Below are 16,680 nucleotides of genomic sequence, written 5' to 3' on the forward strand. Positions count from 1 at the left end.
ACGCGGGATCCTCCCGGACCGGGGCACGAACCCGTGTCCCCTGTATTGGCAGGCAGACTCTCAACCACTGCGCCACCAGGGAAGCCCTAGAATTTTGGTTTAATGATAAAATTCAATGAAACATGTAAGCATGAAATGATGGTAAAATAAACATAATATCCCTTTGCGCCTTAAAATCTTTTAAATTTATTACCAGATTTTGAAGACTAGAACAACTGTTTACAACAATGGCCTAACAAAGAGGAAAATCCATACATGAGCTCTGTCTTATGCACAGAAATCACGGACTAGGAGACCCTGACTAGATGGTCTTGCAGCTCCACTAAATAATCCAATGTATGAAAAGCGGGTTTTCTTGATGCAGACCCTAGCAGCCTTGCCTGAGGTGAGGGACATTATGCATCCTGACATTGTAGGATTACTCTGGATTAAACTGAGTTGAAGGCAGGATGCAGTGTAGAAACCCCAGGGACACCTGGGAACAAAGACTCAGCAAAGGAAAACCAGCCCCAAACCAGTTCTGAGTCCACACCCCACGCCCACTGTTTTCTCTTTGGCGTGTTCTGATGCTGCCCTGCGGGATGCTGGAAGCTCTGTGTGCCAGACGAGGCAGGATTCTGCGGTGAGGTGTTTAATTTTGGAAGAAAGAACATCTGTAATACTAATTCCTGTTTGCAGAATTGGAGACATACTGGTCCAGAGACTATACTAGGTGTGAGAGAATGTGTGCGGTGAGGTGAGGGTTAAGGATGCTCTTCTTGCCTCATTTGCTCCTGGCAGCTCCCCTTGTCAGGTGACTGAATCACCAGCCGGAGCAGCAGAATTCTACTGTTCATGTCGACAGGACAGGACAAGGCTTGTAAGTGTAGGGACTCGGGTTGAAGCATCCTTCCTGCCCTCCTGTGACCTCACCTCTGTCTGCCCACATTCCGCTGGTCCTTTCCGAAGCCCAGTCTCAAGATGCTGACTGGAGGCCTGGTGGAGGGCAAGCTGAGTCTCTGGAAGAAGGGGACTGACGTGGCTGTCGGGGAGCCCCGGAGACTGCTCGGGGGCAGGACCCCCATGTCTGTGCCCACGCCTGCCGTGAGCCCCCGGGGGACCTCCCCCCCCCCCCCACTCAGGTCCAGTTACGAATGTGGGAGGACGACAGGTCACCTGAGTCCCCATGTGAGGGTGCGTGATGGAACATTCTGTAGTGGAAAGAGAAGTAAGGTGCCCGAATGAGCAGGGTGTTGCTCCTTAACGAAATGTAGGGTGTTCCAAAAAGAGAAATGAGGGTGTGCGTGCAGATGGTAAATCCCAGCTGAAGGAAGGGGTCGGGGTTTTACCCCCTCCTCGGCTGCCTTGGGCTGGGCTGGGCCACACAGAGCAGGGACCAGGAAACCCAGGTGGAGGCTGTGCTCGGGAAGGGGGCGCCATGCTGACGTGAGGAAAGCCACCTGTGAAAGCGCAGGGCATGTCTGAGATGCTGGGCCTCTAAGGTATGAAAGAGAGATGATGTGGTGTGTTAGCCAGTCCAGCCCAAGTAAAACGGAGGCTAAAAAGTGATACATAGCATCCCGTGTTCCTCAGTTTATTTTCACTTGAAGAAATTTGTTTATCACTACAATACCAAACAGAACATTGTTGCTGTTTTACCTACTGCTAACTACATTCTTGTTCTACATTAGAAACACTATAAAAGAGTGCTTGAATCCCATTTGAGCCATGTATTGATATTTCTGATCAGATGCAGAAGCTAAGTTTGACTTGTAAAATTTATTTTTAAAAGTATGCCTGTCTTACTCAATGATCAAAACAGTAATGCATCAAATCCCAGAGCTTCACACTCAGGGATGCCTCGTGAACGTTGCTGTTGGTAAACTGTATGTTGTTGTCTTAGCTACTTTGTATTTTCTGGGTTTTCTGGGAAATTAAAGTACTTGTAGGGCTTCCCTGGTGGCACAGTGGTTAAGAATCCACCTGCCAATGCAGGGGACACAGGTTCAAGCCCTGGTCTGAGAAGATCCCACATGCTGCAGAGCAGCTAAGCCCGTGCGCCACAACTACCGAGCCTGCTCTCTAGAGCCTGCGTGCCACAACTACTGAGCCCGTGTGCCACAACTACTGAAGCCCATGCGCCGCAACTACTGAAGCCCATGTGCCTAGAGCCCATGCTCTGCAACAAGAGAAGCCAACGCAATGAGAATCCCGTGCACCACAACAAAGAGTAGCCCCTGCTCGCCACAACTAGAGAAAAGCCCCCACACAGCAACAAAGACCCAACACAGCCAAACGTAAATAAATAAAATTAATAAATTTACCAAAAAAAATTATAAAAATAAAGTACTTGTAGCTGGTAGTTTGTTTATACCATTGTTTTTATTTTGTGTGTGTTACTTTAGTGAATGCTCAAGAAAAAACACCCTAAGGAAGTGTGGATGAGGCCTTGAGAGTTGAGTTAATCCATCTGATGTCTTTTGGGATACCAGCACCCCTAACTGGGCTCCTTAGCCTCGGCTCTACTGACATGCGAGGCCAGGTAGCGCTTTAATCTGGAGGGGCTGACCAGTGTGCTGCGAGGTGTTCAGTAGAGCTTCTGGCCTCTCGCTAGTAATGCGGCAGTATCCCCCAGCTCCCCGCCCCATGGTCACACCAAAACTGTCCCCAGATGTCCCTAGCTGGTAGTTTGTTTATACCATTGTTTTTATTTTGTGTGTGTTACTTTAGTGAATGCTCAAGAAAAAACACCCTAAGGAAGTGTGGATGAGGCCTTGAGAGTTGAGTTAATCCATCTGATGTCTTTTGGGATACCAGCACCCCTAACTGGGCTCCTTAGCCTCGGCTCTACTGACATGCGAGGCCAGGTAGCGCTTTAATCTGGAGGGGCTGACCAGTGTGCTGCGAGGTATTCAGTAGAGCTTCTGGCCTCTCGCTAGTAATGCAGCAGTATCCCCCAGCTCCCCGCCCCATGGTCACACCAAAACTGTCCCCAGATGTCCCCAGGGAGCAGAGTCAGCCCCTGGCCGAGAACCTCTGGTCTAAGCCATGTCCCTGACCATGGGGGGTTATGTCATCTTGCAAACCTTACCAGTGGCCAGTCCCAGGGTCTCCTGGCCGGAGTCCTTTTCTGCGGGTGGAAAGATCACATCTTCTTCTTTGATCCTGCTTTTAAACAAATAACTTATTTTCCCTGACAGTTGTCAGTTTTGACATTAGAAAAACCATCCTGCAGTCTCACTTCTCAGGATCACTGGTAACTCAAGTGTTCTCAAGACTAAAGGTCTTAGGTAATCAGGAATGCATTAATCATGTCTTTCTCTACAGTATTTGCATTTTGGGGTAATTACAGACTAATGAGCATGTCTTTTATGTGATATTTTAGTTCACTTCTACTGTTATAAATATTTCAGCTTTGTGATAATTAAGTATATTGAATATTATTAATTAGAAATGCAATCAGTGGGTGTAGCTAAAAAATATTTTTCCATAGTACTTTTAGTATCTGTATGTTCTTTGAATAAAGTTCTTCATGAAGATTTTTTTCAAAATCAATTCATAAGTTAAAAACATAAGTGGTTTTCTGATGACAGGAAGCTAGATTCATATAACTATACACATAGGGTGTATTTGCTAGGCATCTGATTCTGTTGCTCTTTACAGACATGCATACAGAAAAGAAGTGTTCCATAGAATCATTCTGAAAGAGAAATTGTTTCATTTACGAAGTAATTCTTTATAAAGAATTCTTTACAAAGCTACAACTTCATCATATCATGCAAGTTTTAAACACAGCTGTGAAATTTTTAAATTGTAACATATCCAAGAAAATTAGCTAAGAGGTCAAACTTTTTTGATGAAAATTAAATCAACTTTGTATAAAGATTGTGCTATTTTTGTTGTTTATTCAGGTATTTTTCAGACATTCATTTTTTATTTAAAAAATCACTGCTAAAATAAACTACATTTAAAATGTAAATGAGTATGGTGTAACATCTTTGAGAGGACCTAACATTTTCAAATTGCAAAATTCCACATTAGCTGTAATTAATATTGACTTTTGGCTTTGTCTCTTCATACGCCACTTACAATTGCTCTTGAACTTTTCTTAAATTGTGTCATTATCTTATGACCAATCCAGGTTTCTGAAATATTAAATTAAAAGTAGTTACAGTAAAGAATATTAAATTTGAAGTCTCAAGGTTTCATATAAATTGTCTTTTATTAAAACACTCATAATCTCTTTATTTCTACATTTGATTACTATTGGGCATTTTAAATTACATTTAAAATTCATTGCGATTTTATATGACAAGGTCATTTTTCTTGGATTCTTGAAAGATTGAATAATGAAAAATAATGATACCTTTGAAAGAGTTTATTCCTCCAAAAAGGCCCACTAAGCCACTACAAATATATTCCAAGTGTAATAGTTTTTTATCTTTTGTAACAGGCCTAGTTAAGAATTTTGCCTGTCCATTAGAGAGTTATTTGGCAAGGAAAAAAATGTTACATATATGTGAATAATCTGATTAGTCATTGGGTATATTCCATGCTTCCTGATATCAGCTGAAGCTGAATTAAATTAGTCACTGGTACATTTGTCAGTTGGAGCCAGAAAGTCTGCCCTATTTAATTTTAAAATCATTTGCACTGAGTAAATTATGGACACAGCCAGGAAAGAAATCACATTACTTCAGAATTAGCAAGTTCTATATTTTTTAGAGGCAGAAGATAATTATTGCCTCTTAAATGATGGAGTAGGTTCGCAGTTTTTAAAATCATGTCAAATATACAGTTATAAAATATTATCTTAAGAATTATTTAAATTACTCAGGCTTAAAATTCTATAAAGAGCAATGTTTACAAAGAAAATTAAAACAAAAGTAAACTAAAAAAATGTCCTAATGTGCCATAACAATGTCAATCGTTTGCCTTTAATTTCATTCAGGTTTTATTCACATTTGCTGAGAGCCTGATTTATGGTAGCTACTACCATTTGATTCTTAAAGTTCTGTGGATTAGATTTTTTACTGGAGTGTAGTTGATTTACAATGTTGTGTTAGTTTCAGGTGTACAGCAAAGTGTATCAGTTATACATATATACATATGTGTATTCTTTTTCGGATTCTTTTCCCACATAGGTTATTACACAATATTGAGTAGAGTTTCCTGGGCTGTACAGTAGGTCCTTGTGGATTATCTATTTTATATAAAGTAGTGTGTATATGTCAGTTCCAAACTCCTAATTTATCCCTCCCCTCCCTTTCCCCTTTGATAACCACAAGTTTGTTTTTTAAGTCTGTGGATCTATTTCTGTTTTGTAAATAAGTTCATTTGTATCACTCTTTTAGATTCCACTAGATTAGATATTATCTTCCCCATTATTTATATGAGGACTTGAGGCTGAGAATGTTTCAGAAGCTGGCCCAGACACCGCACTGGGAATGGCATCACAGGATGAGGATTCAGGTGTAACGCGCTCTGCTCTGTCCCATTCACCTCTGTCCTATAGCAGGTGTCATAGAACTGCAGGTGTCCTGTTGTCATGTTCTTGACTTCCGGTTGATATAACTAAATGTATTGAATTACTATTTTTTTCTCTTTTTATACAGTGCAAACTAGAATACCAGACTTGCATCTTAGGAAGACAGATCTCAGTCAAGTGTGAAGGGCATTGCCCGTGTCCTTCAGATACGTCCATGGGCTCAAGCAGGAATATGAAGAGAGGTAGGTGATGAAAATTTATTTATACTTTTACATTTGTTTCCTCTATTAAAATATCTTGCAGTGAATGTTAAGTCATTGAATACACAATTAAATTTACTTCTATACATGCACTGAACTTTTATAATTATACTGTAAGTGAATTTTTTTTCCTTTAGCCTCAATTATTATAGCAAGTAATGTCTTTCTGTAGATTTCTGTTATTTCAACAGTAACAGCTCGATGCTTATTTCTACATATAAGAAAACTACAGTGATGCCTCCTGTGAATATTTCTGCCTAAAATGTGTGTTTTACATCTCTTTTTTTCATTTGAAGCCAACAACTGATCAGTAGTAACATAGTAACTGATAAATTAGTTTGGTCAAAATGAAACTGGTAAATCAATTAATACTAACCTTTTTAAATAAAGGTGTCTACCCCAAGTAGAGCGTGTGTATGTGTATGTATATGTATGCCTGTGTGTGTATAAAATTTCCTGCTGAAGAATTTTATAAGTTAAACTTCCTTTCATTTAGAGTTCTTAAATCTTTATTTTTATTGGTTTGATGTGTAATAAAGTAATGAAGTACATTTAACCCGACACAGGTTACAGCATATAAATTGAATTCCATAGGTTATATATTGTGGTTTACATGGCATTTTTATATTTGAGGTATTGTTTATGCCTTTCAAAAAAATCTCCATGGCTGCTGGTTTCAGTTCTTCACAGCTGTAGATGAAGGAGGAAATGCTGGGGCCAGGTGTTTCTTTGAGACAAAGACTGTTTCATAAACATCATCATCAACGTTTATCATATTTTTATAGCCATCTGAATCTTGTAATTTAACAACTACTATCGTGGGTCCTTAATGCAGAGAATTTTTTTTTGCCTTTTTCCTGACAAATATGAATAATGGATATACAGATAGGAAAGCAACTTTGTGGATGTGAAGTGGATTTAGTATAAGCCGTTATTGTCTTAAACATTCTATACCTGATATTCCATGTTACAGTCCCATGATCAATATTTTATTAGAGATAAAACTTTTGAAGTTCAGTCATGCCATTTATATTGGTCTTTACTTGTTAAGTAACATTTAAGATAATAATTTTAATTTTTGTGTGTGTGTTTCGCTCCTTTTGCATCTTTTTTTTTAAAACATGTTTATTGGAGTATAACTGCTTTACAATGTTGTGTTAGTTTCTACTTTGTAACAAAGTGAATCAGCTATACGTATACATATATCCCATATCCCCTCCCTCTTGCGTCTCCCTCCCACCCTGCCTATCCCACCCCTCTAGGTGGTCACAAAGCACCGAGCTGATCTCCCTGTGCTATGCGGCTGCTTCCCACTAGCTAGCTATTTTACGTTTGGGAGTGCATATATGTCCATGCCACTCTCTCACTTTGTAGCAGAGAGTGACTGAAAGACACTTTTCAAACCCTGGGCCTTGAGGGTCTGTCGCGGTGGGTTCAGCACCAAGGCCAGGGGCTCAGCCTCGCCCTCCTGGGACCTGCTTCAGACCAGGGGGAGCGTGAGTTCTGAGTCCCTCGTGTTTCAGGTCGTTGGTGTCCAGGAAGGTTTGATGTGGGCTCAGAGACATTCAGCAACACAAACAAAAGGTAGTTCTCTTAACAGATGAGACCCCATCAAAGACTGGATGAAATCTTTAGACGGATGTGGGGAGCTGTGATTTGCTAAACCAGAAAGCCTGAGAAATTTATCCACAATAAGACAAGATACAGGCATGGGTTCTCCTGTGACCTGACACCATCATTTTTTCTCTATTTATTTCATGCTCTGAGTTCTGTAGAGCCCTATTAAGAAAAATAATTTATTAAATTATTGAGTTTTGATTATACATTTTATTTATCTTAAAAAATAGCATTGAGTAAGCACTTATCTATGCCTTTCTCTAATGGACAAAAATTTACTTTTAATGTTTCATTTCTAGATTGGACTTTTAAAGAATATCTCCTGTGTGATGACATGAATTTTCATTAAGAAACAGTTTAATATCAGCATATTAATATACTCTTGGAACATGCATACTTCTCTATAAAATGTAATTTTCATAAATGATAAGTTCTTCCATAATTTCGTTTTACTAGATCCACAGAAATAAAGATAAATAAAATTATTGGAAAGTGTTGCATGATGATTTATGATTAAAAATGAAGTTATTCTTTTGGAACATTTGAAAGACATTCCTGGGTTAAAATTAATATTTGTTCAAAAATAGAGAATATCCAGGAAAGGGATGGTTTTAAATGTGCAGATGTTGTGACTCTTCTCTGAAAAACTATTTGTGTGTGTGTGTGTGTGTGTGTGTGTGTGTTGCTCTTGAAATTGATCTCTATCGATTTCCAATTCTACACAAATATTTTATTTTCTACATGAAATTATTGTGGGATTTATTTCTATCTTCCCTATAAATTCTAGTTAGAAATTTTGTATTTTGAGTTTATGCAGTTGTATGTTATGAGATATAAAAGTGGGGAAGCCCTGCATTAATTCTTGCAATACCAAAGGACTATTTATACTAAGGCCTTGTTTAACTCCGTTCCAGCATATGATCTGTGTTCTCTGAAAATCGTTCTTTACAATATGCAACATAAGCACTTTCTAAAAGCAGGGGTGATCATCACTGTGTTAGCAGGTTTGGCGTGAGCGCAGTAGGTCAGGATTGACTGCACCGCCATGGGGCTGCCAGCATTTACTGGACTTCGACCCAAAAACAATCCAAAGGTGGACCTAGAAACTAAACATTTCTGGGTTTAAAATGGGATATATTGCGATTCCTTAAGAGTTTGATATCAGTGGATCCTTTCCCTGAGATTTATGTGGTGAAATGTGTACATTTCTTGAAAGAACTAATACAGTTACACTGGACGGAGAGAGGGAAGCTGTTAGCCAAACTGTCTCCGCACTCAAACCTTTATAGAGATGTCAGTCTTAACACAGAAACTGCATGTCATTCAAGTTTAGAACAAGGATTAAATAATTACATGACCACAAATAAGAGTACAAAATCACATGTTATTTCCAGTAATACACATGCCCACTTTCCCCATTCCACACAACACTTACTAAAAGGGTATTACCTACCTCACACTACAAAGTGTCTATCCTTCCATCAACATTAAAGGTAATGTTATATAATAAGGCGTTTGCTTTTCTATTTCTGATACTGAATTATTACTCTTTCTAAATGTAGAAGTGAGGCCAGTTGATCTGTATTTAGAAGGTATTCTGTGAAATTCTTTTGTAAATAAAGGAATCAAAAAAATGTATCTGAACTTTAGCACCACACACTGACCAGTGTTTGCGAATAATATTTCAGAGATTAAATTACAGTTTCTTTATGTAGCTTACCAGATTTCTCAAAACTCTCAATGAGTTCCCAAGATTCTGATGATAAATTTAAGTCTCAAAAAAAGGAAAGCAAAGTCAATGAAGTATAAATATACTCTCATAAAAAATTGTTGATTTATATTTCAGAATATAGGAAAAAATGGATTGCATCTGTACTTTGTAAAAGAAAGAAAGCATGAAGTCAGATTGAATTCATAGCAAAAAAATGAGAATATATTCTTTTTCTGTGAAATGTATTTGGAACAAGTAATTTAGTCGAACTTAGACACTGCACAGTTGACCCTTGAGCAATTTGGGGGTTAGGGCCATTGACCTCCCACAAAGTCAAGAATCCATGTAGAACTTTTGGCCCCCACCCACAAATTAACTACTAATAGTTAACTAGAAGCCTTAACGATAACATAAACAATTAACACATTTTTACGTTGTATATATTATAAACTGTATTCTTACAATAAAGTAAGCTAGGGAAAAGAAAATGTTATTAAGAAAATCATAAGGAAGAGAAAATTCGTTTACATTGCTGCACTGTATTTACTGATACCATAAGTTTATGTCATCTGTTTACAACATGGATGGTCCATCTGCCAATACGTGCATAGATATTGTCTTATATGATAAAAAACACTGTAGATGTCATATGTATTACTAACCCTACACATCAAAGATGAAAAGATGATGTGAAAAGGAAATTCATATTTATTTACAGGTTTAATGATTCATGCACTGCTAATGAAGAAGCAGCAATATGATTCTTTATGGTAGCCTAATGCAATCAATACAATTGCTTCACGGTAGCCTAGTCTATATACTAATGAATGGATGGATCAATATAAAATTTTATGGCATAAAGTATTAGACTCATATTCATAATGCAGTATTAGAAACATTTTTGCATTTTTTAAAAAACCACTTACCTATGATGACAGAGTGGTACACAGTTTCCCCAGTTGCAGGAGAGAGAGGCATACTGTATGGTAGTGTAATTCTTTGAAAGCAAAGTTACAAAACAGGAAGAAAACTAACACATTATTAATTTTGTATTAATTATCACCTTATGCTCATGTAAGATAGGCTGTCCACTTCAATACAAGTCCTACACACAGTGGTCTACACAATGAATTCTTAGGCAATGATGGTGATGACACAAAGGCGTCGCACACGGTTGTTAGATTTTCACACAGACACACATACACAACAGATAAACTTAGTAACTGTATGACATGATGATTATTTCCTATTCGTTAAGTGGAGGTGGTCATCATAAAGGTCTTCATTCTCCTTCACGCTGAGCAGGCTGAGGAGGTGGGAGAGGAGGAGTTGGTCCCGCTGTCTCGGGGGCGGCAGAGGTGCGTCCCGGTGTCTCAGGTGACAGAGGCAGGCATACTCTGTGTAATTGTACGGAAATATGCTGTAATTTCTGCCTGATCTTTTTGCTTTTCAATTTCTCTAAAACCATTCCTACATGGTACCAGTCCTTCTGCCACTGTCAGCATTGGTTCCAGCGCCCGGACCATAGAAGGGTCCACGTCGTGAAAGAAGTCAGAAGCAGTCTTGACTAATCTGATGTCTCTTTGCTTCCGGCACCACTTCCTCTGCGTCTTCTTCCGCATCATGGGCCTGATTTGGAAGCCCTCATCTCCATGAAGTTACCCTCTATAAATTCCCTGGATGGGGTGTCAGTTAGCTCTTGAATTTCTCCAAGATCCACATCTTGAAACCCTTCTCGTCCTTCACCTCTTTTGCCACACCCAGCATCTCTGTCATGATTTCTTTGATTGGCTCTGTCCTAAATCCTGTGAAATCTCGCACAGCATCTGGACACAGTTTTCTCCAGCAGGAATTTATTGTTTGGGTCTTGATGGTGTTCGTGGCTTTTTGTGTAACAATGATGGCATCTTCAACGGTGTGATCCTTCCAGACTCTCATGATGTTCTCTCTGTCGGTGTTCTCTTCTGCAGCATGAACAATCCTTTCTGTAGAGTGTCATGTGTAATGAGCCTTAAAGGTCCTTAGGACCCTCTGACCTAGAGGCTGAATAGAGACATTGTGTTTGGGGCAGGCAGACCACTTCGACGCCTTTGGTGTTGAACTCATGGGGTTCCAGGTAGCAAGGGGCATTGTCTAATATCAAAAGAACTTTAAAAGGCAGTCCCTTCCTGACAAGGTGCTTCCTGACATAACGGACAAAGCATGGATGGGACCAACACAGAGAAAGGGTTCTTGCTGTCAAGGCCTTCTTGTTGTACAACCAACAGATGGGCAGCTCAGGGGTCAGCAGCTTCATAGGTAAGGGCAGTTGTTTGTTTTTTTTTTTTTTTTTTTTTTTGATGTGGACCATTTTTAAAGTCTCTATTGAATGTTTTACAATATTGCTTCTGTTTTATGTTTTGGTTTTTTGGCTTCGAGGCATGTGGGATCTTAGCTCCCTGACCAGGGATCAAACCCGCACTCCCTGCATTGGAAGGTGAACTCCTAACCACTGGACCACCAGGGAAGTCCTGGGTAGGTCAGTTCTGATCCTAAAGCCAGTTGCATTTGCACAAAACAGTAGTTAGCCTATCCTTTTCTACCTTAAATCTTGGTGCTCGATTCTCTTCCATATTAGTAAATGTCCTTTGTGGCATTTTTCCCCAGAATAGGGCACTTTCTTCTGCATAAAAAATCTGTTTAGACAGATGTCCTTTCTCCCCAATGGTTTTCTTTTTTCTTTTTAAAAAAATTTTGTTGCAGTATACTTGGTTTACATTGTGTTAGTTTCAGGTGTACAGCAAAGTGATTCAGTTACACGTATACATATATCGACTCTTTTTTAGATTCTTTCCCCATACAGGTCATTACAAAGGACCGAGTAGAGTTCCCTGTGCTATACAGTAGGTCCTTGTTGATTATCTGTTTTATATATAGTAATGTGTATATGTTAGTCCTATGCTCCTAATTTATCCCTCCCCCCAACATTTCCCCTGTGGTAACCAAGTTTGTTTTTGAAATTTGTGAGGCTGTTTCTGTTTTGTAAATAAGTTCATTTGTATCATTTTTAAAAAATTAGATTCCACGTATAAGTGATATCATATGGTATTTGTCTTTCTCTGTCTGAATTACTTCACTTACTATGATAATCTCTAGGTCCATCCATGTTGCTGCAAATGGCATTATTTAATTCTTTTTTATTGTTGAGTAATATTCCATTGTATATATGTACCATATCTTCTTTATCCATTCCTCTGTCAATGGACATTTAGGTTGTTTCCAGGTCGTGGCTCCCAGTGGTTTTCTTTCTTTTTTAAAAAAAATTTGTTTATTTATTTATTTATTTTTGGCTGTGTTTGGGTCTTTGTGGCTGTGCATGGGCTTTCTCTAGTTGCGGCGAGCGGGGGCTACTCTTCATTGTCGGGAGCAGGCTTCTCATTGTGGTGGCTTCTCTTGTTGCAGAGCGTGGGCTTTAGGCACACGGGCTTCAGTAGTTGTGGCTCGCTGGCTCTAGAGTGCAAGCTCAGTACTTGTGGCTCGCGGGCTCTAGAGCGCAGGCTCAGTAGCTGTGGCGCATGGGCTTAGTTGCTCCGTGGCATGCGGGATCTTCCCAGACCAGGGTTCGAACCCATGTCCCCTGCATTGGCAGGTGGATTCTTATCTACTGCGCCATCAGGGAAGCCCTCCCAGTGGTTTTCTTAACGGCTTCTGTGTACTCATCTGCTGCTTCTTGGTTGGCAGAAGCTGCTTCTCTTGTTATCTTGACATTTTTTAAGCCAAACCTCTTTCTACAGTTCTCACCCCATCCTTTGCTGACCTTCAGTTCTCCAGCTTTAGCTCCTTCACCTTCCTTTTACTTTAAGCTGTCATTTAATGACTTTGCTTTTTCTTCAATAATATTATAGTCTCTAGGTAAGCCTTTCTTACAGCACCCACAAAAAAAGCTGCATTTTTAATTGGAAATAAAAGAATATTTCACAAGAAGTGCAAGATTTTTGCATGTGCTGGAGTTGCTGCAGTGAAAGCTTCGCGAATTTCCTTTTCTTTTTTTTACGATGGTCCTTATGCTAGGTTCATTCATCTTGAAATGGCAGCAACCACAGCTGCGGGCATCAATCTACAGAGCACATCAAACAATCCAGCCTTTTCTCGTCATGTCCTGACTTTCTCTGCTTCTTGGGAGCACGGCCAGCATCACCAGTGGCACCTCCTGGGTCCCATGGCATTATTCAGGGTTTACAGTTTTGGACTAGACACGATGAAAATCACGCAGGAACTTCAAGAGATCACTTTTTACTGGATTCGCAATTTCCTGGGGAGGGGAACGGCTCAGACAGAGATGATGAGCATCTCAGAGCATTTTAAGTGGTTCCTCACCACACGTGAGCTCAGCGCAGTAGCAGCAGGGCTGCTACAAAATTATTACAGCAGGACAACATGTGCCACAGTTAACTGTGTGTGGTGATGATTGAATAGTACATCTTTATGTTTGTCTATATTTCTCAACTGTGAATGGTGCCCTGTACGATCTGTAATTGTGTACGTAAGTGTTGATAAATTTTAATTTTACGTAATAAATTTGTGCATATTTTATGGTGGTAAATGACAAAAGAGACTAGTATCTACATGTATTTTATGTATTCATGACGTACCTAACTTTTTCTTATTTCTTTCGATATTTCTAGGCTACGTGGTTCATCTGCAATTTTTTTTCCAAATTGTCATAAATCTCCAAAAATGTTTTCAATATATTTATTGAAAAAAATCTGCCTATAAGTGGGATTGATGTTTCTGTTTACAGGTTAGAGAATGTAAACTATGCTGTGCTTTTTCTTCATTTTAAACTGCTTACAAAAGTAAAATTACATTTCATTACTCTGTATACCTCAAAGACTAATTTTAAAGGCATCTCTTGGATGTCTTCATAGTTGGGTTTATCTCTGGGCTTTCTGTCCTGTTCCATTGATCTATATTTCTGTTTTTGTGCCAGTACCATACTGTCTTGATTACTGTAGCTTTGTAGTATAGTCTGAAGTCAGGGAGCCTGATTCCTCCAGCTCCATTTTTCGTTCTCAAGATTGCTTTTGCTATTCGCGGTCTTTTGTGTTTCCATACAAACTGTGAAAATTTTTTTCTAGTTCTGTGAAAAATGCCAGTGGTAGTTTGATAGGGATTGCATTGAATCTGTAGATTGCTTTGGGTAGTAGAGTCATTTTCACAATATTGATTCTTCCAATCCAAGAACATGGTATATCTCTCCATCTATTTGTATCATCTTTAATTTCTTTCATCAGTGTCTTATAATTTTCTGCATACAGGTCTTTTGTCTCCTTAGGTAGGTTTATGCCTAGATATTTTATTCTTTTTGCTGCAATGGTAAATGGGAATGATTTGTGATTGATTAGCTCTAGTAGTTTTCTGGTAGCATCTTTAGGATTCTCTATGGTAGAGTATCATGTCATCTGTAAACAGTGACAACTTTACTTCTTCTTTTCCGATTTGGATTCCTTTTATTTCTTTTTCTTCTCTTATTGCTGTGGCTAAAACTTCCAAATCTATGTTGAATAATATAGTTTGATAGTGGGCAACCTTGTCTTGTTCCTGATCTTAGTGGAAATGGTTTCAGTTTTTCACCATTGAGGACGATGTTGGCTGTGGGTTTGTCATATATGGCCTTTATTATGTTGAGGAAAGTTCGTGGCGCATGGGCTTAGTTGCTCCGTGGCATGCGGGATCTTCCCAGACCAGGGTTCGAACCCATGTCCCCTGCATTGGCAGGTGGATTCTTATCTACTGCGCCATCAGGGAAGCCCTCCCAGTGGTTTTCTTAACGGCTTCTGTGTACTCATCTGCTGCTTCTTGGTTGGCAGAAGCTGCTTCTCTTGTTATCTTGACATTTTTTAAGCCAAACCTCTTTCTACAGTTCTCACCCCATCCTTTGCTGACCTTCAGTTCTCCAGCTTTAGCTCCTTCACCTTCCTTTTACTTTAAGCTGTCATTTAATGACTTTGCTTTTTCTTCAATAATATTATAGTCTCTAGGTAAGCCTTTCTTACAGCACCCACAAAAAAAGCTGCATTTTTAATTGGAAATAAAAGAATATTTCACAAGAAGTGCAAGATTTTTGCATGTGCTGGAGTTGCTGCAGTGAAAGCTTCGCGAATTTCCTTTTCTTTTTTTTACGATGGTCCTTATGCTAGGTTCATTCATCTTGAAATGGCAGCAACCACAGCTGCGGGCATCAATCTACAGAGCACATCAAACAATCCAGCCTTTTCTCGTCATGTCCTGACTTTCTCTGCTTCTTGGGAGCACGGCCAGCATCACCAGTGGCACCTCCTGGGTCCCATGGCATTATTCAGGGTTTACAGTTTTGGACTAGACACGATGAAAATCACGCAGGAACTTCAAGAGATCACTTTTTACTGGATTCGCAATTTCCTGGGGAGGGGAACGGCTCAGACAGAGATGATGAGCATCTCAGAGCATTTTAAGTGGTTCCTCACCACACGTGAGCTCAGCGCAGTAGCAGCAGGGCTGCTACAAAATTATTACAGCAGGACAACATGTGCCACAGTTAACTGTGTGTGGTGATGATTGAATAGTACATCTTTATGTTTGTCTATATTTCTCAACTGTGAATGGTGCCCTGTACGATCTGTAATTGTGTACGTAAGTGTTGATAAATTTTAATTTTACGTAATAAATTTGTGCATATTTTATGGTGGTAAATGACAAAAGAGACTAGTATCTACATGTATTTTATGTATTCATGACGTACCTAACTTTTTCTTATTTCTTTCGATATTTCTAGGCTACGTGGTTCATCTGCAATTTTTTTTCCAAATTGTCATAAATCTCCAAAAATGTTTTCAATATATTTATTGAAAAAAATCTGCCTATAAGTGGGATTGATGTTTCTGTTTACAGGTTAGAGAATGTAAACTATGCTGTGCTTTTTCTTCATTTTAAACTGCTTACAAAAGTAAAATTACATTTCATTACTCTGTATACCTCAAAGACTAATTTTAAAGGCATCTCTTGGATGTCTTCATAGTTTTTTATTAGAGTTTATCTTTTCACTGTTACTTTCATTTCTTTATTTGGAAATCATATTTGAAAGCCCAAGAATAATGATATATAACAAACAAATAATATTTGAATAAATATTTGAACAAACCAGTCCACAGAGATTTTCAGGGGATTCAGCAGGCAGAGAAGTCATATTTGGATTTTTAAATACTTAATTTTGTTCTCAAGATTGCTTTGGCTATTCGGGGTCTTTTGTGTTTCCATACAAATTGTGAAATTTTTTGTTCTAGTTCTGTGAAAAATGCTAGTGGTAGTTTGATAGGGATTGCATTGAATCTGTAGATTGCTTTGGGTAGTAGAGTCATTTTCACAATATTGATTCTTCCAATCCAAGAACATGGTATATCTCTCCATCTATTTGTATCATCTTTAATTTCTTTCATCAGTGTCTTATAATTTTCTGCATACAGGTCTTTTGTCTCCTTAGGTAGGTTTATGCCTAGATATTTTATTCTTTTTGTTGCAATGGTAAATGGGAATGTTTTCTTAATTTCACTTTCAGATTTTTCATCATTAGTGTATAGGAATGCCAGAGATTTCTGTGAATTAATTTT

The 16,680-nt window shown here is 38.8% G+C and overlaps 1 protein-coding gene across 4 annotated transcripts in view; it reads left to right on the plus strand.

Annotated features, from left to right (window-relative positions):
- The window catches only part of SPOCK3 (SPARC (osteonectin), cwcv and kazal like domains proteoglycan 3), a 466,152-nt gene that overhangs the window by 298,314 nt on the left and 151,158 nt on the right, over positions 1-16,680 (plus strand). For all 4 annotated transcript variants that reach the window (XM_024130846.2, XM_024130844.2, XM_024130847.2 and 1 more), the window contains one exon: positions 5,595-5,709. In XM_024130846.2, coding sequence (XP_023986614.1) covers positions 5,595-5,709 — 115 coding nt within the window. The remainder of the gene's footprint in view (positions 1-5,594; positions 5,710-16,680) is intronic.

This window comes from Physeter macrocephalus, chromosome 9, assembly GCF_002837175.3.
Source record: "Physeter macrocephalus isolate SW-GA chromosome 9, ASM283717v5, whole genome shotgun sequence".
Taxonomy (NCBI): Eukaryota; Metazoa; Chordata; class Mammalia; order Artiodactyla; family Physeteridae; genus Physeter; species Physeter macrocephalus.